The 27,064-nt window shown below is 34.7% G+C and overlaps 1 protein-coding gene across 12 annotated transcripts in view; it reads right to left on the reverse strand.

Annotated features, from left to right (window-relative positions):
* Positions 1–27,064, reverse strand: part of PPP1R12A (protein phosphatase 1 regulatory subunit 12A) — a 169,936-nt gene that overhangs the window by 43,374 nt on the left and 99,498 nt on the right. For 2 of the 12 annotated variants that reach the window (XM_069584108.1, XM_069584110.1), the window contains exons 5-15: positions 26,394–26,538; positions 25,001–25,075; positions 23,883–23,971; positions 23,559–23,716; positions 16,853–16,980; positions 10,600–10,716; positions 10,002–10,217; positions 8,695–8,789; positions 6,091–6,195; positions 5,050–5,217; positions 4,476–4,652 (exon numbers count right to left, since the gene is read on the reverse strand). In XM_069584108.1, the coding sequence (XP_069440209.1) occupies positions 4,476–4,652; positions 5,050–5,217; positions 6,091–6,195; positions 8,695–8,789; positions 10,002–10,217; positions 10,600–10,716; positions 16,853–16,980; positions 23,559–23,716; positions 23,883–23,971; positions 25,001–25,075; positions 26,394–26,538 (1,473 nt within the window). The remainder of the gene's footprint in view (positions 1–4,475; positions 4,653–5,049; positions 5,218–6,090; positions 6,196–8,694; positions 8,790–10,001; positions 10,218–10,599; positions 10,717–16,852; positions 16,981–23,558; positions 23,717–23,882; positions 23,972–25,000; positions 25,076–26,393; positions 26,539–27,064) is intronic. The other 10 variants (XM_069584111.1, XM_069584115.1, XM_069584109.1 and 7 more) reach the window with 9 other exon arrangements.

Below are 27,064 nucleotides of genomic sequence, written 5' to 3' on the forward strand. Positions count from 1 at the left end.
CTGTATATTGTCACCCTGCGTATTTAACTTCTATGCAGAGTACATCATGAGAAATGCTGGGCTGGAAGAAGCACAAGCTGGAATCAAGATTGCTGGGAGAAATATCAAGAACCTCAGATATGCAGATGACACCATCCTAATGGCAGAGTGAAGAAGAACTAAAAGGCTCTTGATGAAAGTGAAAAAGTTTGGCTTAAAGCTCAACGTTCAGAAAACTAAGATCATGGCATCTGGTCCCATCACTTCATGGCAAATAGATGGAGAAACAGTGGAAACAGTGTCAGACTATTTTTGGGGGCTCCAAAATCACTGCAGATGGTGACTGCAGCCATGAAATTAAAAGACGCTTACTCCTTGGAAGGCAAGTTATGACCAACCTAGATAGCATATTCAAAAGCAGAGACATTACTTTGCCAACAAAGGTCCGTCTAGTCAAGGCTATGTTTCTTCCAGTGGTTATGTACAGATGTGAGAGTTGGACTGTGAAGAAAGCTGAGCGCCGAAGAATTGATGCTTTTGACCTGTGGTGTTTGAGAAGACTCTTGAGAGTCCCTTGGACTGCAAGGAGATCCAACCAGTCCATTCTAAAGGAGATCAGCCCTGGGTGTTCATTGGAAGGACTGATGCTGAGGCTGAAACTCTAGTACTTTGGCCACCTCATGCGAAGAGTTGACTCACTGGAAAAGACTCTGATGCTGGGAGGGATTGGGGGCAGGAGGAGAAGGGGACGACAGAGGATGAGATAGCTGGATGGCATCACCGAGTCGATGGAAATGAGTCTGAGTCATCTCCAGGAGTTGGTGATGGACAAGGGAGGCCTGGAGTGCTGCCATTTATGGGGTTGCGAAGAGTCAGACACAACTGAGCAACTGAACTGAACTGAATATGTTTCCTATACATCTGATAGTCCCCATTTGATATTTAGTTCCTTTCTCCTTCCCTGAGCTGTCCATACAGAGCAGACCTCTACGAATAGAACATAGAGAAGATAGAAAATTCATGTTTTGAGTATGTTTTTAATTCCAAAGAGCTAGTCATCAAAAAAGATGGAAGAATATGCCAAATTTCATTGCTGCCTTAAACATTACTGTATCATACTGTCATACTGGATTTCTTCCTTGTAACTACATAGGGTATGTAATTTTACTTACTAGTCGTAGATTGCCTACTATTTTCTGAACAATCCAAAGGTTATTTCTAAATTAAGGACTTTTCCCCAGTAAAGGCAATTATTCTGTATATTATTTCTTTCCCTAACATTTACTGGCTGAGACATTTGTATTTATTTACAATGGAAGATCCCCTGGAGAAGGGAATGGCTACCCACTCCAGTATTCTTGCCTGGAGAATTCCATGGACAGAGGGGTCATGGGGTTGCAGAAAGTCAGACACAACTGAGCAACTAACACTTTTTTTTTGTTTGTTTCAATAATATTTATATTTTTGTCCACCAAATTACATCTCTAAGAAGCAATACCAACCCTTGCTTCTCACTCAGCATTTTTCCTTCCAGAGGGAAGATAAATGGGAGCTGGCTGAGTCAAGGGAAAATGGTAAAAATGAGTAGTTGTACGAAACCATGGGAATTCATACTACACATATGAAGTTATCGGTAAGGTAGTATTTTGCAGTTTGAAAAGGCTATGGAGAATTAGAAATACTTAAACAATGAAATAATTTTTCATCATGCCCCACCTGTCTGTCTATCTTGCTATTCCCCGAGGCTTGCGGGATCTCAGTTCCTCCATCAGAGACTGAATCCAGGCCATTGGTGAAAGTCAGGAATCCTAACCTCTAGGCCACTAGGGAACTCATCTATTTAAAGCGAGCTTCTCCTCTCTTCTCCCTGATGCCTTCCCCCTCCAATTAATCAACTGGAAATTTTATAAAAACAGAAAATTCTCACCTAAACCTGATCAATAAAACCAGGAAAACTCAAGAACACTGTGGAACTTAATAGTGTACACAGTAACTTTACATAGTATTTAAAAGTGCATATGTAAGGGTATATAAAAATGGCATAAATGTATTAACATCTTTTTAAGCCACAAAATATTCAAGGCTTCCCTGGTGGCTCAGACAAATCTGCCTGCAATGCAGAAGATTAGAGTTTAATTCCTGGTTGGGAAGATCCCCTAGAGAAGGGAATGGCAACCTCAAATCATCATATATACGATACAGGGGAAAATTTTCAACCATATACATTTTGAAATAATAATAACATTTAATTAAAACATAAAACAGGGGAATTCCCTGGAAGTCCAGTGGTGAGGACTCTGAGCTTTCACTGCTGAGGGCCCAGGGTTCAATCCCTGATCAGGGAACTAAGATCTTACAAGCTGAGTGGCCAAAAAAAAAAAAAAAAAAGACGACAAACAGCAAGGTCAAAATTGCAAACAAGTATTTGACATCAAACAAAACACAAACATTAATATTACTGCAAACATCACTGAAACAAGACAAATTTTCTATAATATAGACTAGGAAAAATGTCAATAGACATTTTTCTCCTTACACTATAGGACCTGCTGTGTCTTAACAACATCACTAAATATTTAATTCTCAGTTTTTAAAATCTTAAAGGATTGGGGACTTTCCTGGTAGTCCAGTGGCTAAAACTCCCTGTTCCCAATCCGAGGGGCTGGGGTTCAAACCCTGGTCAGGGAACTAGACCCCACATGCTGCAACTGAAGATCCCGCATGCCGTAACTAACGCCTGGCACACTTAGATTAAAAAAAAAAAATCTTACAGGATTAATTCTAAAAGGCTGAAACTTAATACTTTTCCACAACATAAAAAAAAAAGGCAATCTGAGATTAAGAATCATAATTTACTAGTTCTGAAACAACTGATGATTTTGGGGAGATAGTCACTGGCTTTAACTGTCACTGGAAAAAAATTTTAAAGTATGGAATGCTAGAAATAGAAAGGATTCTAGAAGTCAAAAATTGTGAATTAAAGACCTGATTTTACAGAAGAAATTCTGACCCGCAGAGAACTCTTGTTTTAGGATTAAGGCAGACAAGGAGTAAAAAAATCAAGAATTCTTAAACCTTTTCCCCTTTAACTACCTTTCAAAAAAAGCAAAGCCTTTAAATTTATTTTCACTAGAAGAGAATGAATGCCTATGATCCTCTAATTGACTAAGTGGTCTCACTGAAAACACCCCCAAACCTAAAACTTACTAATTTAGAGAAAAATCAAGCAAGCATAAAAATATGATATGACCTGTACTGGTATTCAAATCACAAAGTGCCTGTAGTGCTGAAGTATCATTAAATTTCACCATAAAAACAGAATGAAATATTTTCATCTAAAAAAATTTTCAAAACATTTAATATTTTGTTACTTTCCATATAATCACTACAAATCTACTGCAAAGATGCTACCACTTTTACAGTAAGCCATGCATTTTGCTAGGCATCAGAGACAAAAGATATATAAGACTGTCTATATATGAATACTCTGTGTCAGAACTAAAACCAGATTAATCTGGTTAGTAATTTAGTTATGGAAAATATCAGTTATGTAGCTAATTCTGGAAGAATAAAATATTTAAAGAGGTTACATTTAGTTTCCTAAAATATTCTTTCCCAAGAGGTAAACCCAAATTCAAAGCTAGGGACAACGAGCAATATACCAGACAGAAAGAACCCTGCACAGATTCTCCTGTAATCTTGGGCCTAGCCTTAGCTCTCACACTAATCATATAAAAGTGGAAAAGTCACTTAATATCGTTGCGACTCAGTCTTCTTCTGTAAAGGATATTATAAAAGATAATAGTAAGCTCCTTTCGACATCTATGATTCCATACCAACTGGCTGCAACAGGAAGAAGAGAGTAGTGCTCTAAGTATGTTTTAGCACACAAAAAAAATTCACAGACTCTCTAAAAAACTTTACAAGTGTCTTCTATGTTCAAATACCAGAATGTATTAAACATATATAAAATCATTTGGCTTACACATATGCCTAAGAAGCCATCCTTCAACAAGGGAATTTAAAATGAAAATTTCAAATATAACAACAAAAAGGAACCTGTTAAGCATCAAATTTCTTAACAATGAAGTAGAAGGGGGAAACAATGATAAGAATAAAAAAACTTGTCTTTTTCATGTTATATCTATAATTTTCTATGAGTATGATTTGCTTGATATGTGTTTAGAGTACGTATTTAGATCTTCACTACAAAAATTTGAATTCTAACAACCATTAAAACTAAGATGGCTAAGTAAGATAACTGCCTGGCTCAGTGCCTTTAAACAAGAACTGTCAGAGGTGGATTACGAAGCCTAAATGCTAATAATTGCTAATTATATCAATTTACAGAGTTTTGAGCTGACATAGGTTATCTCATTGTATAAACCTACTGAAAAGATGGACATCAACTTTCCAAGATTAAAAAACAGAACAAAACAGACAATTTACATCATTGGGCAAGATATATCAGCAGTGCTATTATGACCTGTACACACCTGCGTCTCTCCCTGACCTCTGCAGTGGAGGAGACAGTGCCAGCAGTAGTTGTAGTCAGGGTTGTGGTAGAGGCTGCAGCATTAACAACAGTTGGAGCAACAGGAATGGTCACTGCCGTAGGAACACTGTCCTTTTCCTTTTCAGTACTATCCTCAGCCCACAAACGATTTGAGGTACTATAGCATCATAAGCAGCAACACAAAAAGAGAAAAGGAAAACAGCTAAACAATGAAAGCACTTTCTAGCAGCTGAAAACATGTGACTACAGGGATGGATTTTTTTTTTTAAAACACAACATGAGACATCTTTCAACCATGAACCAAAAAGTTCACCCAGAGCTGTCAAAGAGAAATTTACATTTTAAGAAGCTTAATTCAAGGAAAAGTTCTTAAGTCAGGAACTTAATTTTTTTTTCCCCAGACATATAATTGCCTCTTTTGGAACCAATTTTTGTTTGTAAATAATTTTAACCAGGTCATTGAAAAAATCCAGAGCCCCACAATCTTCTACACAAAAATGCATGCACATACATAAGCACACAGGAGGCCTGAACACAAAATGTATCTGACTCACCTGCTTTGTGTGCCTGCTGAGGAAGAACCCGTTGTAATCTTTGTAGTAGTGCTTGTGCTGGAAAGCAGGCTTTTCTGAAGCCCAGCTGCAGAGGTAACTGTTGGTGTTGATGTGGTGCTTGGAACACTAGAACTAATCAAATCATCTTGTCTTCTACCAAAGGAGCAACTAAAGGAAAGAGTCATATCTATATAGGATGTGTCTGTAGGTGTATTCTATAGTCAACGCCTATACATTATACAGATTCACAAGGCTAGGAAAAAAATCTTAAAAACTGTGTTCCTAAATACACCACCAGCTCCAGCACCAAGAGTTGCACCTACAACTTGCTAGAGTCTAGATGATTTCACTAATTTGGTAGTGTATCATTTTACTAAACCCCCACCCACCAACAAGATTTAAGGATGATCTGACAGCTTACGTTTCTGGAACTGCTCTATGTCATATGGACATGCCTGGAAAAACACTTTGGTTTACTCAGGGCAAGTTAGGACTAACATTTTTGAAAAAAAAAAAAAAAAACGTTTCAGCAATGGGTCACAGCCTTAGGAGTGACCCATGCCTGTATTATATCTATTAATCTTTTAGTCTTTTTGATTGCTTTTAGCAGAAAAAAATAATGCATAGATCTTCTACTCCCTCTCCAATATGATATTACCAACATTCCAATTTATGGCATTTCTACTATTCTAACACAAGTAAAAACTTTTCAAGTCACCAAATGAGATAAGTCAAGTTACTGACTATTTCAAATGACAGTCAATTACATAACTGGTTTATATCTAATTATATAGAGTTCCTTTTCAATATAATCTAAAAGATACTTCAAAATATTTAATTTAAAAATACATATTAGGAAGGCATAAGTAGGAGCAAATTTTCAACCTGTTGTTAAATATATATTCTGTGTCTTTAAATGAAGTTTTATTTAACCAACAAAAAATATATAAAGGCACATTTTTAATATTAAATTGAGAGCTCCAAACAAACTGCCTCATATTTTAATAAAAGAATACATGAACATTACTTAAGAATTATTACCTTTTGTGGTAAGTTGATCCTTCATTAATTGAGCTATTCTTTTTAAGATCATCTTCCCATTTTCTTCTTGTATATGAACTACTTGTTCGCAAACTTGAAGAATCTCTGTGGAAAAAGAATCCTTCAGATTCTGGCAGATAATTTTAAAATAGAGTTAAAGAAGCTGCACATTAATAAACATAGTAGAAGTAGAAACTAGTAAAATCCCTTAGAAAAACACTTTGGAATATTTATTAAGAAATGAAAGTAATTCACTAAGATTCCAGTTCTAAGATTCTATACCTAAGGAATAATTCTACCTATGAGGGGAAATAGAAATGTCTATAGAAGTTTTATTTATGATGACAAAATATTATATAATTTCAGTGTCCATAGTTTGGGCAGGGGGAATGGTGACTTTAATATCAGCAGATCTACTCTACAAATACTATGTATTGATGAAAAACAATGTTTGTTGAATTACACGCTAACATCAGTTCAGTTCAGTCGCTTAGTCGTGTCCAACTCTTGGTGACCCCACAGACTGCAGCACGCCAGGCTTCCCTATCCATCACCAACTCCTTTGCTCAAACTCATGTCCATGAATTGGTACTGTCATCCAATCTTCTCATTCTTTGTATCCCCTTCTCCTCCTGCCTTCTATCTTTCCCAGCATCAGGGTCTCTTCTAAGGAGTCAGTTCTTCTCATCAGGTGGCCAAAGTATTGGAGCTTTTGCTTTAGCATCAGTCCTTCCAATGAATATTCAGGACTGACTTCCTTTAGGATTACTGACTGGATTGATCTTTGTGCAGTCCAAAGGACTCTCAAGCATCTTCTCCAGCACCACAATTTGAAAGCATCAATTTTCAGCATGCAGCCTTTTTTATTGTCCAACTCTCACAACCATAGATGACTACTGGAAAAACCATAGCTTTGACTGTATGGACCTTTATTGGCAGAGTGATGTCTCTGCTTTTTAATATGCTGTCTATGTTGGTCATAGCTTTTCTTCCAAGAAGTAAGCATCTTTTACTTTCATGGTTGTAGTCACCATCTGCAGTGATTTTGGAGCCCCAAAAATAAAGTCTGTCACTGTTTCCACTGTTTCCCCATCTATTTGCCATGAAATGATGGGACCAGATGCCATGATCTCAGTTTTTGAATGCTGAGCGTTAAGCCAACTTTTTCCACTCTCCTCTTCTCTTTCACTTTCAACAAGAGGCTCTTTAGTTCCTCTTTGCTTTCGGCCATAAAGGTGGTGTCATCGGCATATCTGAGGTTATTGATATTTCTCCCAGCAATCTTGATTCCAGCTTGTGCTTCATCCAGCCTAGCGTTACAAATGATGTGCTCTGCATATAAGTTAAATAAATAAGCAGGGTGACAATACAGAGCCTTGACATACTCCTTTCCCAATCTGGAACCAGTCTGTTGTTTCATGTCTAGTTCTAACTGTTGCTTCTTGACCTGCATACAGCTTTCTCAGGAGGCAGGTCAGGTGGTTCTGGTATTCCCATCTCTTTAAGAATTTCCCACAGTTTGTTGTGATCCACACAGGCTTTGGCATAGTCAATAAAGCAGAAGTAGTTGTTTTTCTGGAACTCTTGCTTTTTTGATTATCCAATGGATGCTGGCAGTTTGATCTCTGGTTCCTCTGCCTTTTCTAAATCCAGCTTGAACATCTGGAAGTTCTCAGTTTACTACTGTTGATGCCTGGTTTGGAGAATTCTGAGCATTTATTTGCTAATATGTGAGATGAGTGCAATTGTGCGGTAGTTTGAGCATTCTTTGGCATTGCCTTTCTTTGGGATTGGAATGAAAACTGATCTTTACAGTCCTGTAGCCACTGCTGAATTTCCAAATTTTCTGACATAAGGAGTGCAGCACTTTAACAGCATCATCTTTTAAGACTTGAAATGGCTCAGCTGGAATTCCATCACCTCTACTAGCTCTGTTCGTAGTGATGCTTCCTAAGGCCCACCTGACTTCAGACTCCAGGAGTGAACATCAATATTTTAGTAATCAGTGAACCAAAATGGACTGGAATGGGCGAATTTAATTCAGATGACCATTTTATCTACTAGTGTGGCCAAGAAACCCTTAGAAAATACGGAGTAGCCCTCATAGTCAACATGCTAACATGTAAGACTGCTTATGAGATCTCAGGTGACAGAAAAAGACACAAACTGAATACTATAACATGACTACAATCATTATTAAAAAGTTCTCATACTCTATGTGCTGAAAAGTGAAGAAACAAACTAAAATGTTGTCAGTGATTAAGTAATGGCTTTTTCTCCCTTCCTTCTCCTTTTGCATTATGTTCCAAATATTTAGAAGCATACGCTAGTCAGTGACCTCATCTGCCACCACTGTCCTCTCCCTCTGATACAACCATAATGCCTTTATTTATACTGTTATTTCATGAACATACCAAATTCTGTGCCTCCTCAGATCCACGTACCTGGTGTTATTACTATTAGGAACACCCTCCATTTCTTCCTGAAATCTACATACCCTGTAATAACAACAACTCAACTCTCATATTTTAACTCTCATACTAGATAGTAAAGATTTCATAGTAAAAAAAAACAAACAAATAAAGCAAATGGCAATGAGCCCACCTGTTCTCTTTCTCTTCAATGTCAGATGTACTGGCCAGCCGTCTTGGTATTGTAGGCGCAACATATGCAAGCCTAGTTCCTTTACTATCTTTTTCCTACACAATGGCGAGAAAAAAAGAGAGAAAATAAATCAGTGCGATGATTACAGGTGCTGCTAAAAGTATGGAAAAAGTATGCAACAACGTATAATTACACAGTCATCACAGTTTATTTGATAATATTTCCATCATTCCTAAACTCTAAAACATATCTATCAATACTCAAGGACTATAAGCACTAAATAACAGCCTGCTCAAATTAATTTTCTTTTTTCTCCCTTAATCTAGAATTAGATCATTTTAACATAAGAAAAATTCCTCCCCATTTTAATGACTGTTTCTAAAACTTCTGTAACATATTATTTACTGTAACATAGTATTATAAGACAAAACATCCTTATTTCTTTCAGAGAGAAGAGTTCTCAAATATGATTCATTGTAAGTCTTAATTATTTACGTTATATAAGCTATTCACTACTTTTATATTCTATGCTTTAAAAATACAACATTATACAAAACAAAAAATTATTTCAATTCTATTTATCCAAATCTAAGAGTGTAGATGCCATTTAATGGAATCTGTTATATTCTCATTATATGGTATCCATCAAGTACTTGGAAGACAATAGGACAATAAACTTATACAAAATAAAAATCCTAAAATTACTTTATGAATAATTCATTTCTGAATTTCAATACATATAAATAAACATTCTTATATAGTACAAGAAAACTATATGGAAAAATATCTGAGTACTAAATATACAATGAAAAATAAATAATTCAATTATATAAGATAGCTTTGAATGAACTGTGGTACACTGTATTTAATGCTATTTAATAATGCCTTTCAAAATACAGCTATTAAAATTGCTCACTAGGACAAAGCTGGGATGTATCAGATGAAAAAGTAGGTAAAGAAATTGTAGACATTGGATAAATGCAACCTATGAGTATAATCATAGTCTAGAACAAATGCATTGCTAAATTTTGAAAACCTTTCTTAATAAATAAAATTAGCTTATCACTTGATAGATTTTACAGGATTCCTGTAATTGAGTAGTCTCATAATTTATGTTTTCGGTAAATACATCTGATCTCCCCAATAATTATATTTCACATATATACTGGCTGAAGGCAGGTACATTTGTATTTTCATATCATTCATTAAGTCACATGAATTAAGTTGATATATAGGTATAATAATGATACACAGTAGAGAACCAATTGTTATAGTTCTTATAGAAACTAAATTGTGGAACAGATTACCTTTTCTTTATTATCCAAAGAGGAGGAAAGTCTGGGACTTGAAGCTGAGCGCATGACGCCTGCAGTGTCTTTTTCCTTCTGAGCTTCTTTAGATGCTGTGATTTCTGCAAGTGCGCCATAACTGCCCGTCTTTCTAAGTCCTAACCTCCAAGATGCAGGGGACTCATCTTTTCTCTCTTCTTCTTTGGGAGAAATTTTTGTAGCTGAAGTTGGAAACTGTTTTTATTTTATTTTTTCAGGAAAAGGAAAAAAATTGTCAAGACCGATCAGTCCTTAAACTGGAAAGGAGAAGTTTACAGATTAAACGCTTTAAAATTACAGTTAATAGTTTCAGGAGAAACACTTACTAAGCAGGTTAATGTCTTAGTCAAAATGTAAAGATCTAAAACTGAAAAAAGAAATATTACCTGTCGAGGTGTTAGGTTTAAGAACACACACTCCACACTTTGTATCACACAGAAAAATTATGATGCAAATACAGAGAAGAGAAATGAGCACACCATAATGACTTAAAACCATGCATCGTTGAAACCAATATTCACATTAAACTTGTTATGTTGTAACCTAATATAAATCCTTGCACATGGAAAAGCCTCACCATAGATTTTTCACCCTTACTGGGCACAAGAACAATGCCAGTTTTGCGCAAGCCCTGCCTCCACGATGCGGGATCTACTGATTCCACCACAGGCATGATAGGAGCAATGAAATCATACTAAAGCCAATTAAAATAAGACAAGTAAAGAGACACAGATTGAAAGTTTGAAAATATAAAAGGAAGTTATGAGCAAAACAGATTTTTCTCCCTTTTTAAAAGAATTTTATAATAAAGCAAAACCCCGATACTGGGTAACTCTCCAATCTTTAAGAGTCACTGGGAATAAGTTCCAGTTTTAGTATAAGAGCATCCGAAAAAATCTAAACTTCTTAGGCAGTTAAAGGCACAGAGAGCTGGTAATATTCTAGTATGGATGAACTAACTACTGCACTTGAATTTTGTTTTTATTCACTTTGTACTAGGGTTAAGAAATTTTAAATACATCATCAACAAAGTAATCATCAATATATATCTAATCATAATATTTGATTCATTAATATTTTAAATATCATAGCCTTAAAAGTACGATTGGATTTTTCTACCAAACATTAAACATGTCAACTAAAAACTATTTTTGTACAAATATTTATTTCATTTCAGTTTTCCAACAGCCTTAAAAATGAAACACCCATAATCTTTAAACTAGTTCACTTCATCAACTGCACTTACAGAGTTTAAATATTCAACCATAGTTAAATACAGACGGTTAACAGAGCAACTAACTAGTTACTACAAGCACAGGATATGGATAATTAAACAATTAAACAACCCAAAACAACCTTTCTTTCACATTTATAGCCCAGGTTTACCGTAACAGAAAGTTTAAAAGAACTTGTTAAAAGCACCATAATGTTGGAGGTCTACTTTCTAGACAAAAAAAAAAAAAATCTCTAGTATTTCCAGTAATTAATTCCTATCAATAGGGTTGAAAAGAGACTCAAGACATACTGCATTTCTCAATTTCCAAAATGTGCACTGAGGCATTCAAGATGCAAGAACAAAATCACAGGAGTGCTATGGAATGTTTTAAAATTTTAAGTGAAGTACAGTGACATCTGTTGGACACAGCACAAACTGCCATTACTATTTGTAGTAACTACTTAATAAATGAAATAAAGAAGTATTCCTTTGGGCCAAATGGCACTGTGAAAAAAAAAATCAGTAAAACACTAAAGTCTCCCTTGGCTGAGAAAGTCCAGGAAGCTCTGTAATATTTTACTCAGTATGATAGGCACTGCGATGATTCCTTACTGATTTCAGAGTTTAATGTCACACTACTCGAGAACACAGGTTGGCAAACTTTTTTTCTATGAAAGGTCAAGTTGTAAACTTTAGGCTTTAACTACTCATCTATGCTGTTATAATACAAACCCGCCATAGGTAACATACAAGTGAATGAATGTGGGTGTGTTACAATAAAACTTTATTTAGGGGCAGTGAAGTTAGAATCTGTGTGACAAAATACTCTTTTTCTTTTAATCTTCCCCTGCCTCTGCTAATCATTTAAAAATATTAAAAGCATTCTAATTTGCAGACTTTACAAAAAACAGGTAGTGGGCCAGGTTTGGCCCACAGACTATGGTTTGCTAATCCTTCTCTGCCCCTAGAAGCTTCCCCAAACTACAAACAAATGTTAGTCTTCCATGATAAAATAGTAAATAATATTTGCTGAATGTTAGAACAGAAGCGAACATTTAACAAATGTTCACTTGTGTCAGGCCTAAAAGAAGTGCTTCATATGGGTTATCTCATTTACTCCTGCAACCACCCAATGAAATAGAACTTTACTATCATTTTAGAGTTGAGAAAAATGAGGCAGTATTATCAAGTTAGAAATTTTGTTGCACTGTTAAAACTGATATACTGCCTCTCTCTATCTAACATAAATTTCAATTTAAGAACTGGTTATCTGTTTAAAGGCATCTTTCTATTTTTGGTATATAAATGAACCTCTTTGAGTAACTCAAGTATACCTATTCCCTGAGATTCTTGTTTTTGTTTTTATAACCAGGACACTATTTTGATTTTCCTATTCTTCTGACTACCCCCATTCTTGGTCTTCTTGTTGCTATTGTTGTAGCAGCTTTCCTTGTCATAGCCCTGTAACATAAGCACTCCAACAGTCTGTTCTCATATATCCTATCTTCTCTTTGTATTTTCTTCTGAGTGTTGGGAGTAGGGTCTTCTTTATATCCTCATGCACTGTATTCAGCTTATTCTCAAATGTGCTATTCTGCAACTCAATCTCACTCCTAATGTCCCAGTCCTGAACTTCTATTCACCTGTAGAATGCACTGTAGATAAGGAAAACTGGAAACGGAAACAATATATAAAGTGTAACACCTTTATTTCCAAACCAACTCTTCCTTGGTTCCCTATTTCTATTAAGGGCAGCAGTAATCTATTCAATCCCTAAAAAAAAAAAATTTTGGCCACATTGTGCAGGCATGTGGGATGTGGGATTTTAGTTCCCTGATAGGGATCAAATCCATGGTCCCTGCAGTGGAAGCAGGGAGCCAACACCTGGACTGTGGAGGAAGCCCCAACCCCTGCATTTGCAACTGGAAAGTCATGTCAGACCTCTTCTTTGTTATCTTCCTGCAATTATAAATGAAGTGACGAGTCTCTAAACCTCCTCCTCTCCTTTATATAAGACCACTGCCCTCTTCTGATTTATATTCTTTATATTGGGAAACTTCAATGACTTTCTAATAAACCTTCTCTCAGTCAGTCTCTCACCTTCAAATACACCTGTACATTAGTGTCAGAATAATATTCTATAAAGAATAATTCTCTCATGGTCTTGTTCAAATATCTGTGATTCTCTATATCTATCAGATCACAAAAACGTTACCATAGGAATGAAAACATTTCAGAGTTTGGCTCTACTTTTCCTGTTCCACTTCATATATGTATCCCGTAAATTAATCAAATTTGACAACTCATTTTTCCTGAAAAAATACTCTATATTATACCTACTTTGATCACATCGTTTCTCTTCTCTTTCAACAAACTATACAAACTCTTCTCTGTTAGGCTGAAATACATTCTTTTAAGATCTATCACAAATGTTCTAACTCCACTATCTCAAATCAAAAACAATTTCTTCCATTTTAAAATCACTGTTTTACAATTAAACACTTTTATTGGTATACTTCATATACCCACAGCACACAGTCTTTTACTGGTAGCAAGAACATGTAATCCAGAAAACTAAACTTTTACCATCTAGTAAAGACAATATAGTTTACATGTACTGGAATGTATGTGTAGACAGCAGAATATATAATTTTTTTTAGAGATTCCAACAACATTTACTTTGACTACAGAGTTATATATATAAACATTGTTAGTTAAAATTACTGTTAGTTAAAACATTAACTAACAATAAACTTACTGTTAAGATAAAATTTTAATATAATATAAAACATACATTATTTAACTTACTAAGTTAAATAATGAAATAAACTTACTATTTAGTTAAATCATAAGATCAAACTAATGGTTTTACAGTTAATACATCCAAAAATTATAGGCTTGATCTCACTGCTACAGAAATAGTTCTGCAATTTTAGCTGACAAGTTAACAACTGAAGAGAAGAACTTTAAAAGTGAATGCATCTATGTTTCTCCATAGTTATCAGGAGTTATTATAAAACATAAGTGATATTTAACAGTTTTAGAGCTTTCAGGGTTGCCGTGTGTGTGTGTCTATTTATATGAGGTTTATGCACTGGTGGAAGAAGCTAGAGAACTTAAGACAACTTTGTCTAAAAACAGAAGATGAGGAGTGAGTGGCAACCTAAAAATAGAACTCTGAATTACAAAATCTTTTATGATACATTTATAAATTAAGAATTCATCTAAGGAAATTTGTTAGGTGTCTAAGTTACAGGGAAAACCTTAAAACGTTAACATTCTTTTGTACAAGGCTTTATTACTTGGAATAAAACTTGGCCATAAAACATTACGAACAAATACTGAAACAAGATAATCTTTAAAGTAATCTTTAACTTGAGAATAAAATGCAGCTTCTAAATATACAGATTAGAGAAACAATTGTCATTAGGTCAACTTAATTAAGAATCAGAATCAATTCTGATTAATAATTGATAAGAATAAAATAAGAACTTTTATAGCAAAGAGATAATTGGCCCACTAATCTAACAGAGCTATTAAGTATCTGCTTTCAGTGAGGGCAGTTGGCATAAACTGAGAAGTAAACTGCCATAAATCTAGGGTTATGCTTGAGAAAAATATAATTGAGAAGAAGCCTACTATAATTATTTGACTACAGTATGAAAGAGATTGCTTAGCTAAATACTCAAAAGACTAACAGCTGGCTTCTTGGCTAGCTATGCCAAGGGAATGGAGCTTATGGGAACGTTTTGATAAATCTGCAGTTCTAACATAATAAATCAAAAGAGTTAAAGTTCAGTATCCACTGAAGAAGTAAAATGGGATTCTATAATTAAATAAACCTTTAGTTAAAGCAGCTCATAGTAACTCCAGTTATGATAATTATCTTAAAAATTTTGCAGACAGACTGCTTCTAGAGAATTTCATTTTAAAGCATATATAAATTATGGCCATTTGAAGATAGTTTCTAACTGCATTTATGAAGCCCTCAGTTCTAGAATATAGAAGGTGAGATGATTTAGTCAGAGTCTCCTGATATTCTTTGCACAAGTGAAATTCATGTTATTTCTACCACTAAAAATTCACACTACTGCTTTCCTTTGGAAGAGTTTCAAGAGGATTATTAATAATAGTACGGACCTTTCTCTAGCTTATGATTTTAAAAGGCTCAAATTGTGGCCACTTGGTATCAAATCCAAAGACTAGCAAAACTGACAATATGATAGAACTACTGTGGGGATTTAAAATCAGTCCTCAAACCAACGCAAATCAAATAATGTCAGAGAAGCAACAAAACAAGTCCAAAGGCAGAGACATGATAAATGAATACAATGTGTAATTTGTGAGTGGACCCTTAATTTGAAAAATCAAAAAAATTTTGAAAAATTAAAAAAAAAATCTGAAAAGCAAAAAAATCTAGATTTGAAAAATCTAGAAAGGTGTTACTAGGAGAACAATTGGGAAAATTCTGAGTATGGTTTGTATATTAGCATAAATAATGTTTTATATCAATGTCAAATTTTCTAAGTATATTGATTTCACTCTGGTAATGAAGGATAATGCATTTGTGCTTAAATACATACTCAAGTATTCAGGAAGACTGTGTTACAGTGAAAGCAGTCAATTCTTAAAACCGTTCTGAGAAAAGAAAAACAAAAGGGTGAGTGCCTATGTGTGTGCGTGCACAAACACGCGTATGTGAGTGTGTGTTGCATGGAGAGGCAAACGAGGCTGCTCACAAAAGACAGGTAAGGGCCAGTAGGGAGGAGCCTTTAAAGCAAGACCAGTAGATTAAAGAAACAAACAAACAAAAAACCCACAGAAAGACCTTTAATCTTTAATTTGGGTTTAAAAAAGTATGGGTTCTGAAACATCAGGGAAAAGAAGTCTCAAACATCAACACTAAGTTGGAAAGCACTGTTTGGTGGAGAAAGGAAAGTAGGAAGGGTAATAAATAAACGGAGAATAAGATAAGGAAGAGGAAGAAGTGAAACTAACATTTTGGGAGCACTTAGTCACTAGCCAAGCTCTTTCAATTACTACTTAACAATGATAACTTATTTTCTCTCTTTACTATCATTTTTGTTTTGTCCTTTTTAGGGAGAACACATAAGGAAGACAGTAACTCGCCTAGAGTCACAACAACTAACAAGAGGTGGGGTCAGCAGCTGACCTTTGGTTTGTTCAGACATACCTGGTGCTTTGAAAATGAACTAGAAAATCAAGATTCCAGTTCTCTTAGTGACCTGTGGCAGTTTTTTTCATGCTTAACTTATACACACATCAAATTACCAAAAAGTACCTTTACTCAATAGAAATAAAAGATACATAACTCTTCTCAAAAGTCAAAGGAAATAAAAAAACTACCATGCTCAGTAGTTTTTTATATGAGAAACTTTATTTTTGGGGCTCTTTATTTTTTTAACGATTAACTAATATCAACCGCAAAAAGTAGTTGAAAAAAGAATGTAACAGGTTCAGCAGAAATCTCAGTAAAATAAAGAAAAAGTATTTTTATTCTAAAACCTTAAACTTAGAACTGTCTTCATGCTTTAACTCAAATGGTACTTACACAGAATACATTTATTTTTTAACAAACACAATTTTGTCTTACCTTTTTAATAGGTGATGTAGGTGTTGGCTGACCAGATGACACAGTAGGTGTTGTAACAGCTACAGGAGCTGCTTGTGTACTAGAAGTATTGGCATTAGTTACAGAAGCCATGGGTTTTGTTGTTTTATCTTTAGGAGGAAAAAAAGAAAAAGAACATTAAGAGTCATGATTCTAGATGAGTTCTGTTTCAGAGGTATTTAAAATAGTATTTAACACTGCATTTTTGTTTAAGGTTTTGTTAATTTACTCTTTTCCCACTATCATCCCTTTTAACAAGAGAATTTTTCAAGCAGTTTCTAGAAATGTCTCAATATGTATGAGAGTTAAATAAGAACATGACACATAACCAGACTTTTAAGAATAAAAAGCACAAATAAAATGTGACTTTCGTACTTCTAACACTATGGAAATTTTTTTAAAAAATTTAAATTAATTTTTAAAACCTGAACGCTTGAATACAACGTAACTTCAAAAAATTCAATATTGCTTATCTAAAACTTATAGCTCTTCTTTGTTCTAGGCATCTAAACTGGTCTTTGTTGGTAATTACATTCCTGTCAAACAGTTACATTTAAATGTCACAAAGAGCATTCCCTCTCACCCCTAAAAGGTATAAAGTTAAATGGGCACAACATCAGCTGAATTAGGTTAAATCTTTTCCCATGATGTATCAAGACAATTTCCAACTAATAATTGATCACTTAGAAAAAGATTTTTGAAATACTAGAAAAAAATCAATATGATGCTAGCAGAAACTGAAAGACTATTTGAACACAGAAATCAAACTAGCCTTTAGCACAAGTCACATATAAATTTAAACCTTTAAATTAACTATAATTTATAAATGAGCTAGAAAAGTTTACTTTTCAAATGGTCAAAAGTCAATTAACTGAGCTTTAAAGTATTCCTTTAGTTTCAAAACGGGATAGAACAGGTATCTTTCTATACTTTTGGGAAGAAATATACTGCTTTTAAAGCTCTATGAGATATTCATTTTTATTATACTATTTCTCTTCCTTATATTAATAGGGCTAAAAGCATAATCTCAAACTACATCAAAGGACAAGGCCAAATTGACACATTTAAAAATCACTATTACCATAGCTTTTCAAATAAACTGAATGAGCTAAACTCAGTCTAATAAGCTTTTTTTCTCATTGTTAAATCTCTTTCCATTCAACAGAAGCTAAGCCTACTCAGCATAATTAAGTACAAACCATGTATATTCTTAATTAAACCATCCTCCTGGGAAACAATCCATCTAACTGAAGAGATTAATTCAGTGAATATTTACTAAGTGCCTAATACCTCAAGCATTGTCCTAGGCACTAGACATTATCAGTCAATGAAAAGACAAAATAACTGCATAAAGCTTACAGTCTGGAAAGAGAAATGAAGTTCAGCATATTTTTTTGCACTTTCTTGTTTTGTCCTATTTTCTCTAGGTTTAAAATTTTGTTTTATGTTATTGAAATAAATACATCAAAGAATGTATATGCAGATATGCAAACATTTATGGCTGGTTTACGAGTAATAATGAAACCAACCCCAGGTATCCATCATTCAACTTAAGTAAACATTATCAATGTTATTGAAGCCCTTTATATTCATTTGACTTCAATGAAGAATAAAAACTTCATGTCCTAAAGGAAAAAATAAAAAACAAAAAACTAAAAGCAAAACTATACTTCACTTTCCTCATTCTCTCAACTACCTCTCAAAAATTTATAAATCATTTGGAAGGAAATTAAACTTTTTGTTGAGTCCCTATTTTCAATCTGATTTATGTGAAACTGGTTTTGTAAATATTTAACAAAAGAAAATCCAGCAAAATAGTTATTTAACATAAAATAGTTTCCCAAGGAAACAACCCTGCAAAAAGAAAAAAAGAAACAGTTTAGAAATTGTCAGGTCAAGCTGCAGCTCTACAGGGAAATGACTGCTTTCTCAAGCTTGCCAAATAAAGTATGATAAAGCCTTGTTGATATTAAAAGAGTGAGAGAGAAGGAACCACACAGCATTTACATGGGTTAATTCTTGAGATAGAGTCAAATTTTCCTGGCACAACTAGCTACTAGCAACAGGAAGAACAAAATTATCAAGTACAATACTTAAGAGAAACATTTAAAGTTAGCTTTCTGAGAAACTCAGCAGAGTGACTTAAACTTCAAATTGGAAACTAACATAATACAATTTGATAGCGAATAGTTCCATTCATATTTACAGAATAGAAGAGTTTAAAGAACTATCCAGATAACCTAGTCTAATTCTTTCCATTCTATAGACAACGAAATTTCAACCAAAAGGTCAGATTTGCTAGTTAGCAGTGCCTAATCCTCAGTTTGTATGTTGTTGCTGTTCAGTCGCATCCGACTCTGCGACCCTATGGCCTGTAGCCCGCCAGACTCCTCTGTCCCAGGGATTTTTCTGGCAATACTTCCTTCTTCTGGGGATCTTCCTAACCCAGGGATCGAACCCGTGTTTCCTGCTTGGCAAGTAGATTGTTATTTTTTTTTTTTTTAATTCTATTTAGAAAGGCTGAACTGACTATATGTTTGAACAGGTAAGCTGTACAAGAAAATTTCATTTCATTTTTTATATCCTCCAAGTTGGATTCCATTGTATATGCTTTGTTCTTTCTTCAGACCTCTTTAACTTCAGACTGGAGTTGAGCAGAAATATGGCTTACTCCTTTCTCCTCAAATCATTCTCAGGCTTCTGACAAGGAGCTGGACCTCTGAGAAATCTTAACTGGCAGTGGTAGCTTTTAACTCTGGAGTTTCAGGACTATATAAGACAAGGAACAAGCTGCTCCTCTCTCAGCTCTTTCCAGGAACCTGACCCCAAGCAGACTGAAAGGCACTGCAAGACAGATTAATCTACTGCCATCGAACAACGTGCATTCACCCTGGGAGGCAGGTGAATCCCTGGGGAATTGGTGCTGAATGCTGCAGCATCACCACAATCCACACCGGGATACGTCCTGTCCTGTCCTCCAGCTTGGAAGCTCCTTTGAATCAAACCACATTTTCATGACAGTTCTTTGTGACTCCTGAGCATTTGAAGTGCTTCCGAACCTGAAAGCTGTGGAAAAATGAGCTGGCAAGCGGATTCTTTACCACTGAGCTACCAGGGAAGCCCAGTGAATTGTATAGAAGGGATCAATTAAGAAAAAATTAGGTAACAAATCTTTGAGCTATCTGGACTTCCAGTTCTTCAATTCTTCTGTATGAGCGAGGAGAGCTGGGTGCTAGTCTTGGTGCACATGTGCATGTAGTTTGACTGGTACTGACATATTTTACTAGAGGACAGAAGAGCCTAATATACTATACTCTATGAGGTCAAAAAGAGACAGACATGACTTAGACAGAACAACAAGAAAATTTTACTAGAGACTAGGGGCCAAAGCATATCTCACAGAGAGGAGATTAACTACATAAAAATAACTTTCAGTTCAGTCCAGTCGCTCAGTCGTGTCCGACTCTTTGCGACCCCATGAATCGCAGCACGCCAGGCCTCCCTGTCCATCACCAACTCCCGGAGTTCACTCAGACTCATGTCCATTGAGTCCGTGATGCCATCCAGCCATCTCATCCTCTGTCGTCCCCTTCTCCTCCTGCCCCCAATCCCTCCCAGCATCAGAGTCTTTTCCAAAGAGTGAGCTCTTCACATGAGGTGGTCAAAGTACTGGAGTTCCAGCTTCAGCATCATTCCTTCCAAAGAAATCCCAGCGCTGATCTCCTTCAGAATGGACTGGTTGGATCTCCTTGCAGTCCAAGGGACTCTCAAGAGTCTTTTCCAACACCACAGCTCAAAAGCATCAATTCTTCGGTGCTCAGCTTTCTTTACAGTCCAACTCTCACATCCATACATGACTACTGGAAAAACCATAGCCTTGACCAGACGGACTTTAGTCGTCAAAGTAATGTCTCTGCTTTTGAATAGGCTATCTAGGTTGGTCATAACTTTCCTTCCAAGGAGTAAGGCGTCTTTTAATTTCATGGCTGCAGTCACCATCTGCAGTGATTTTGGAGCCCAAAAGAATAAAGTCTGACAATGTTTCCACTGTTTCTCCATCTATTTGCCATGAAATGATGGAACCAGATGCCATGATCTTCATTTTCTGAATGTTGAGCTTTAAGCCAACTTTTTCACTCTCCTCTCACTTTCATCAAGAGGCTCTTTAGTTCTTCCCTTTCTGCTACAGGGGTGTGTCATCTGCATATCTGAGGTTCTTGATATTTCTCCCGGCAATCTTGATTCCAGCTTGTGCTTCTTCCAGCCCACCGTTTCTCATGATATACTCTGCATAGAAGTTAAATAAGCAGGGTGACAATATACAGCCTTGACGGACTCCTTTTCCTATTTGGAACCAGTCTGTTGTTCCATGTCCAGTTCTAACTGTTGCTTCCTGGCCTGCATACAGATTTCTCAAGAGGCAGGTTAGGTGGTCTGGTATTCCCATCTCTTTCAGAACTTTCCACAGTTTACTGTAATCCACACAGTCAAAGGCTTTGGCATAGTCAACAAAGCAGAAATAGATGTTTTTCTGGAACTTTACCTACTTGTATTTGAGTCAATTTAAATTTCAATGGTGTCAATCTATCTTTCAAATGAACTGAACAAACTTAACTGAAGTGTTATTAGATAAACATGTACATTAATCATATTTGAGTACACTTTAATTTTATATAATATATGAAAATAAAATATTTATTAGAGTAATTATTATATAATATCCACGTAAAGCAGGTATTATTACCCTGATTTCACAGAGAAATCAGATTAAATAACTTACATCCACAATTACATGCATGAATCAGTTCATGTTCTTGAACACTGTACATGCTGATTTTCACATAATTTGCTTTTATAATTAGAAATATTTTAATTAGTATGTTATACAAATAAATTTTAATATTCAATGACTACCTGTTGTTCTACTTCCAATTTTACTTACACTACTGTGTCATCAAGGCAAACGATATGCTGACTTACCTGACCAGCAATGTGACAGCAATAAATAAATAATTATTAATAAATTCCTAGAGACTAAAATCTAGCCATTTATAGCCTCAAAAACTCTTTGTGTATTTCCAAAAAAAAATCATTTACTAGTAAGTTCAAGAAAATAAAGAAATTCATAACAAAGCACCTGGCAACAAAGCTAGCCTGTGCCTATTTAGCAGTATCTTGTTTTTAATGGGAAACTGAGTTAACAATATGTTCCTTGACATGTTTATTTAGTAAACTTTAAATTCTCACATTTTCTTAGAGAAAATATTTTGCTGAGTGAGTAAAAATAGTCTGATTCAAAACTGCTGTTGTTGAGTCCAGAGGAAACAGGCGGAGTTCAAGGGGTTCTAGGGCTCTTTTGTGTTTACCACTTGATCAGCAAACTAGTCCTGAGATTATGATGCCAGTTTTGCATTGATAAAAATCTTAATGGAAATGAAATACTATTTCTGGTAAATATGTTAAAATGTCAAAATGCCAGGTTACACAACTCAAAGATGGCAATACTGGAATCTCAAACTCTTCAGAAGTTTTGAGTGATTAGGCAGTAAAGAACAAAAGCAATTCAGTCAACAAAATTTATAAAAATGTGAACCAGAGGAAAAAAATGCAGAAACTGTACCCTTGATAATAAAAAGGATTTAAATTGTTATAGTAAAACAATCTGGCAGCATCTGTGAAAAATGAAAATATGACTCAATGACCCAATTTTTCAGTATATCTATTAGAGAACCTCTTGGACATATACACAGGGAGATAATTTTAAAATGACTGCTCCAGGACTGTTTACAATAAAACATTGGGAATTAGGTTAATTTTTTATCAAAAAGGAAGTCAATGTATTTAATGAATATTATACAGCAACTGAAGGGATAGATAACATATAAAAAGATACAGACAGATAGAAACAAAACTTTTAAGTAAAAAAAACAAGCTGCATAACTATTTCTAGGGTAGAAAATAAACCACAAAGCAACCTTATAATTACTATATATTATTTTTTAATGAAAGATAAGAGTATAACAATGGATTAGGAGATTCAGGAAAAAACTCATGATAGTGATTTGGGAAAGAAATGAAAGAGAAGTACACTAGGGTGATGATTAAAGAAGACAACAGTTTTAATTTTATTGAAAGAAAATTAGAAACAAATACAGGTAAAAGTCAATAGCTGCTTAGTTTTGGTAGTCTGAGTATGAATGTTTATTATATTTTTCTATATCTTTAAAATTTCTCAAAACAAAATAAATTTCCCCAAACGTCTACAGGAAAAATTCTAGGGACTCAGTCCCAACGTTCTATTACTCAGGAAATACTTGGGAACCAGCTTCCTGTACCTGGGTTTCAGAAAGCAGCAGGAGCATTCTTGAATTGCTGGGAACCCATCTAACCCTATCTGTACCACCCACAGGAAGTCTTCAAGGCCTCTTCACCTTCTTCAAACTCAAAAATTTAGGTCAGTGAAACACAGAGGTGATCAAGAGTATCCAGATAATTAGAGAACAATAAAATCACAACTATACCTAAAATTCTAACACTCCTGAAAGGTAATTTACAGGCTTGTTGCTGGCTTGGCAGGTATCTTAAATAGCATGTCAGTCTGAAAAGTTTCAAAATTAAAGTCTGACCTCATCTTACTTTACACTTCATCAAAATTTCACTAAAAATCCTTTTATCCTTCACATTTTACCTGTTTCAGCTTCTGATTCTGAGTCATCTTCCTCTTCTTCTTCACTAGAGCAACTAGATTCATCTTTCTTTCCTTCTTCTTCATCATCAACCTTTTCTTGTTCCAGAGATTCAATACGGGATGCATTTTTCTCAGGCTCAATAATCAATGTCTCTTTACTATAAAAGGAAAAAAAGCCTTAAAATACTTATAAAAACAAAAGGTCAAAATACAATATAAATGTATTAATTTTTCTCAGACCCACAAAATCTAATAGCCATATCTGTGGCTATAATGCCAACTCATTTAAAAAAATAACCAAATCTACTTTAATATTTTACTTACTTTTTAAAGGTCTTCTGTGACTGATTATTATCCATATTAGCTGTTGATTCAATTAGTGGAGATTTCTTTTCCCGTTTTTCACTATGGAGCTTTATAAAAGTTATGCAAAGAAAAATAAGAATACTATTAAAATAATATCAATCAGCAAAATACAGAATTTAAAATAGTAACAAAGTAGCTTCCCAAACACTAAATGAAAACAAAACAGACAGAACGAAGATTTAAATTTTACCTAAAAGAAAAGGGCTTGGATAAAGAATAAAAAAGAACTAGACAGTTAACAATCTCCACAAAGGAGACTTCTCTGGTTGTCCTGTGGTTAAGATTCCACCCTTCTATACAGAAGGCACAGGTTCAATTCCTGGTCGAGGAACTAAGATATGCTATGCAGCCAAAAAAAGGGGGAGGGAGGTGCTCCAAAAAGGATTAAGTTGGATTTTTTTTTAAAGATCCCTCCAATTTTAGTTTACTGAAAAAGCCAGAGTCCATTAGTCATTTAGGATGTCTGATAATACTTAAACAACTGCTTCCTAGTTATGTAACTGTTTGCTTTTCTAGGGTAAGCTATTTTTGAAATCTGAGATTTTATAGTCTCCACCTTCTAAGCAAACTTCCTTATGAAATCACAAAAACATTATTGAGAACATACACATTATAAAGGGCTTCCCTGGTGGCTCAGTAGGTAAAGAATCGACCTACAATGCAGGAGAAGGGGGTTCAATCCCTAGGTTGGAAAATTCCCCTGGAGGAGGGCATGGCAACCCACTCCAGTATTCTTGCCTGGAGAATCCCATGGACAGAGGAGCCTGGTGGGCTAAAGTCCACGGGGTCGCAGAATTGGACACAGATTAGCAACTGAGCTCACATGCACATACATTATCTAAGTATTCCTTTGGGAAGAGGAGGCTAGAGAAATGGGGAAAGGGCCACACAAAAGGCTAAAAAAATACCACCACTACTCCTTTATTCTTATTTACTGTCATTTAATTTGTTTACTGGGAATACCTTAAAACCAAACAGTACAAAATATAGTAAGAACACTTTTTCAACTGTCTGAAATTCAATGTTATAAGGGAATTCACTAATAGAGACAATTTTTAGATAGCCATCAAACGTACCAGATTTTGTTTCTTTTGTAACTCTTCTAAATATCCTAAAATGTCTTCATCTGCTACATCAAAGGCTGTCTGGCCCTACACAGAAAACAAAGGGTTGGTGATGATAAAAAGTTATCAATAAATTACGCCCTCAGTGAGTCTCTATAAATCTACAGAAAGAATTAGGTAATTTTTTTTATAATAGGTACAAAACATGGTACAAATGATTTGAAGTAGATAAATAAAAAATCCATGTGAGGAAGAAGCAACTGATAAACATCCCCTTACTTTTTTTGGTAACAGCTTTACTGATCTATAGTTCACATACAAGTCAACTATTTAAAGTATGCAATCCAATGGTTTTTAGTACATCCACGAGTATCACCACAACCAGTTTTAGAACATTTTCATCGTCCTCAAAATAAATGACACACCCACTGCAATCTTCTCACCATTCCTCCTTGCTCGCCCAGTCTAAGGCATCCACTAACGTACTCCCTGTTACTATAGATTCCTGTTACTATACCTATTTCGCACATTCCATATGAAAGGAATCATATAGTATATAGTCCTCTGTGACTGGCTTCCTTTACTTTACCTACTGTTTTCAAGGTTTTTCCATGTTGTAGTAAATATCTATTTCATTCTTTTTTTAATTGCTGAATATTATTTCATTGTATTGTACACCATAGTTTGATAATTTATTCACTGGCTGATGGACATCTGCATCTGCTTTTGCTTTTCTGGTATATAATGAATAACACTGCTATGGACATTTGTATATAAGTTTTTATGTGGACATCTGTTTCAATTTTTTGGGTATAATAGCTACAAGCATAATTCCTGGGTCATGTAGTAACTCCAAGTTTGCCTTTTTTGAAATCTTATTTCTATTTTACCACCATAAAAATTAATTACATTCTTACTAGAGTAATAAAATAAATATATGCATTTCAAATATACTTAAAAGTTCAGCTAGCCACAGGTATGACTTAGTTTCAAAAATCAGTCCAGACAAACATCTGTCAGTCTGTTTTTATTCACAGTGGAAAAGACAATTTTAAAGAGCTGGTGGCAAAAAATAGTAAGGATTTTTCCTGTTGCCAGTTTAGTCCTTATAATAACCCTATTGGTACAAGTTTCCAGAACACCAGAAAGTTCACTGCTTAGAATATATTCTATCTTATACATTTGCAAAATTTTCTTAATTTATGAGTTTTAAAATATAATATCAATGGAAGAGCCTAAATCACCTCATAAGTAGCTGGAAAAGACTTAATAATAAAAATGAATAAACAATTGACAATTATGAAAAACTTAACATAATTATATAATTTATAGTCTCATAATATTTTAAAGACTAAAACTGTATTTTTAAAAGTTAAAATATTTAAGGTACATTTAAAAGGCCTACCACTTTGTTGACCATCTCCATATCACATAGATTGTCCACTAAAATCCGACATGCTTCTTCTTTACCCCAATGAGCTGCAGCATGAAGAGGTGTCCAGCCATCATAATCTTTAATATTAACATCATAGCCTGCCTGTATTAAAAGTCTAAACAAATTACAGTGAATTAGATAATCATTAAAATCTAGAAATGAGTGAACAGAATCAACAGCTCTATACCATGCACTTAAACAAAAATTTGCAATATATTTCTTTTCATATTTTGAAATTTCTCCTCCCCTCAACAAATTAACTAGGGCAAAAGAAAGTAATTCTCAGAAAACACTGGAATAGAGAATCTTGAGTTATTGCCATAATAATGAATTCAGTTTTAATCAATTCCTCATAATTATTCCTCTTAATGACGGTGTCTTATGGTTTGGTATGACACTGATTCTTACTAAGATGTTTCTAACTGAAACTTTAACAGGGAAGCTTATAATTTTTCAAAACTACTAGATCAATTTGTATGTTAAACTGATTTATTGTAGGAAATGGCTTCCATATGATATATCATCTCAGGCTGAACATGGTCTCAAAATATACTGGGATCAAACAGACATTTGTAGTGTTATCGTTGCTTTGCAGTTAAGGAACTGGTTTGTGAAAGCTTTCATGAACCTTTATGATCTAC

This window comes from Ovis canadensis, chromosome 3 (assembly GCF_042477335.2).
Source record: "Ovis canadensis isolate MfBH-ARS-UI-01 breed Bighorn chromosome 3, ARS-UI_OviCan_v2, whole genome shotgun sequence".
Classification (NCBI taxonomy): Eukaryota; Metazoa; Chordata; class Mammalia; order Artiodactyla; family Bovidae; genus Ovis; species Ovis canadensis.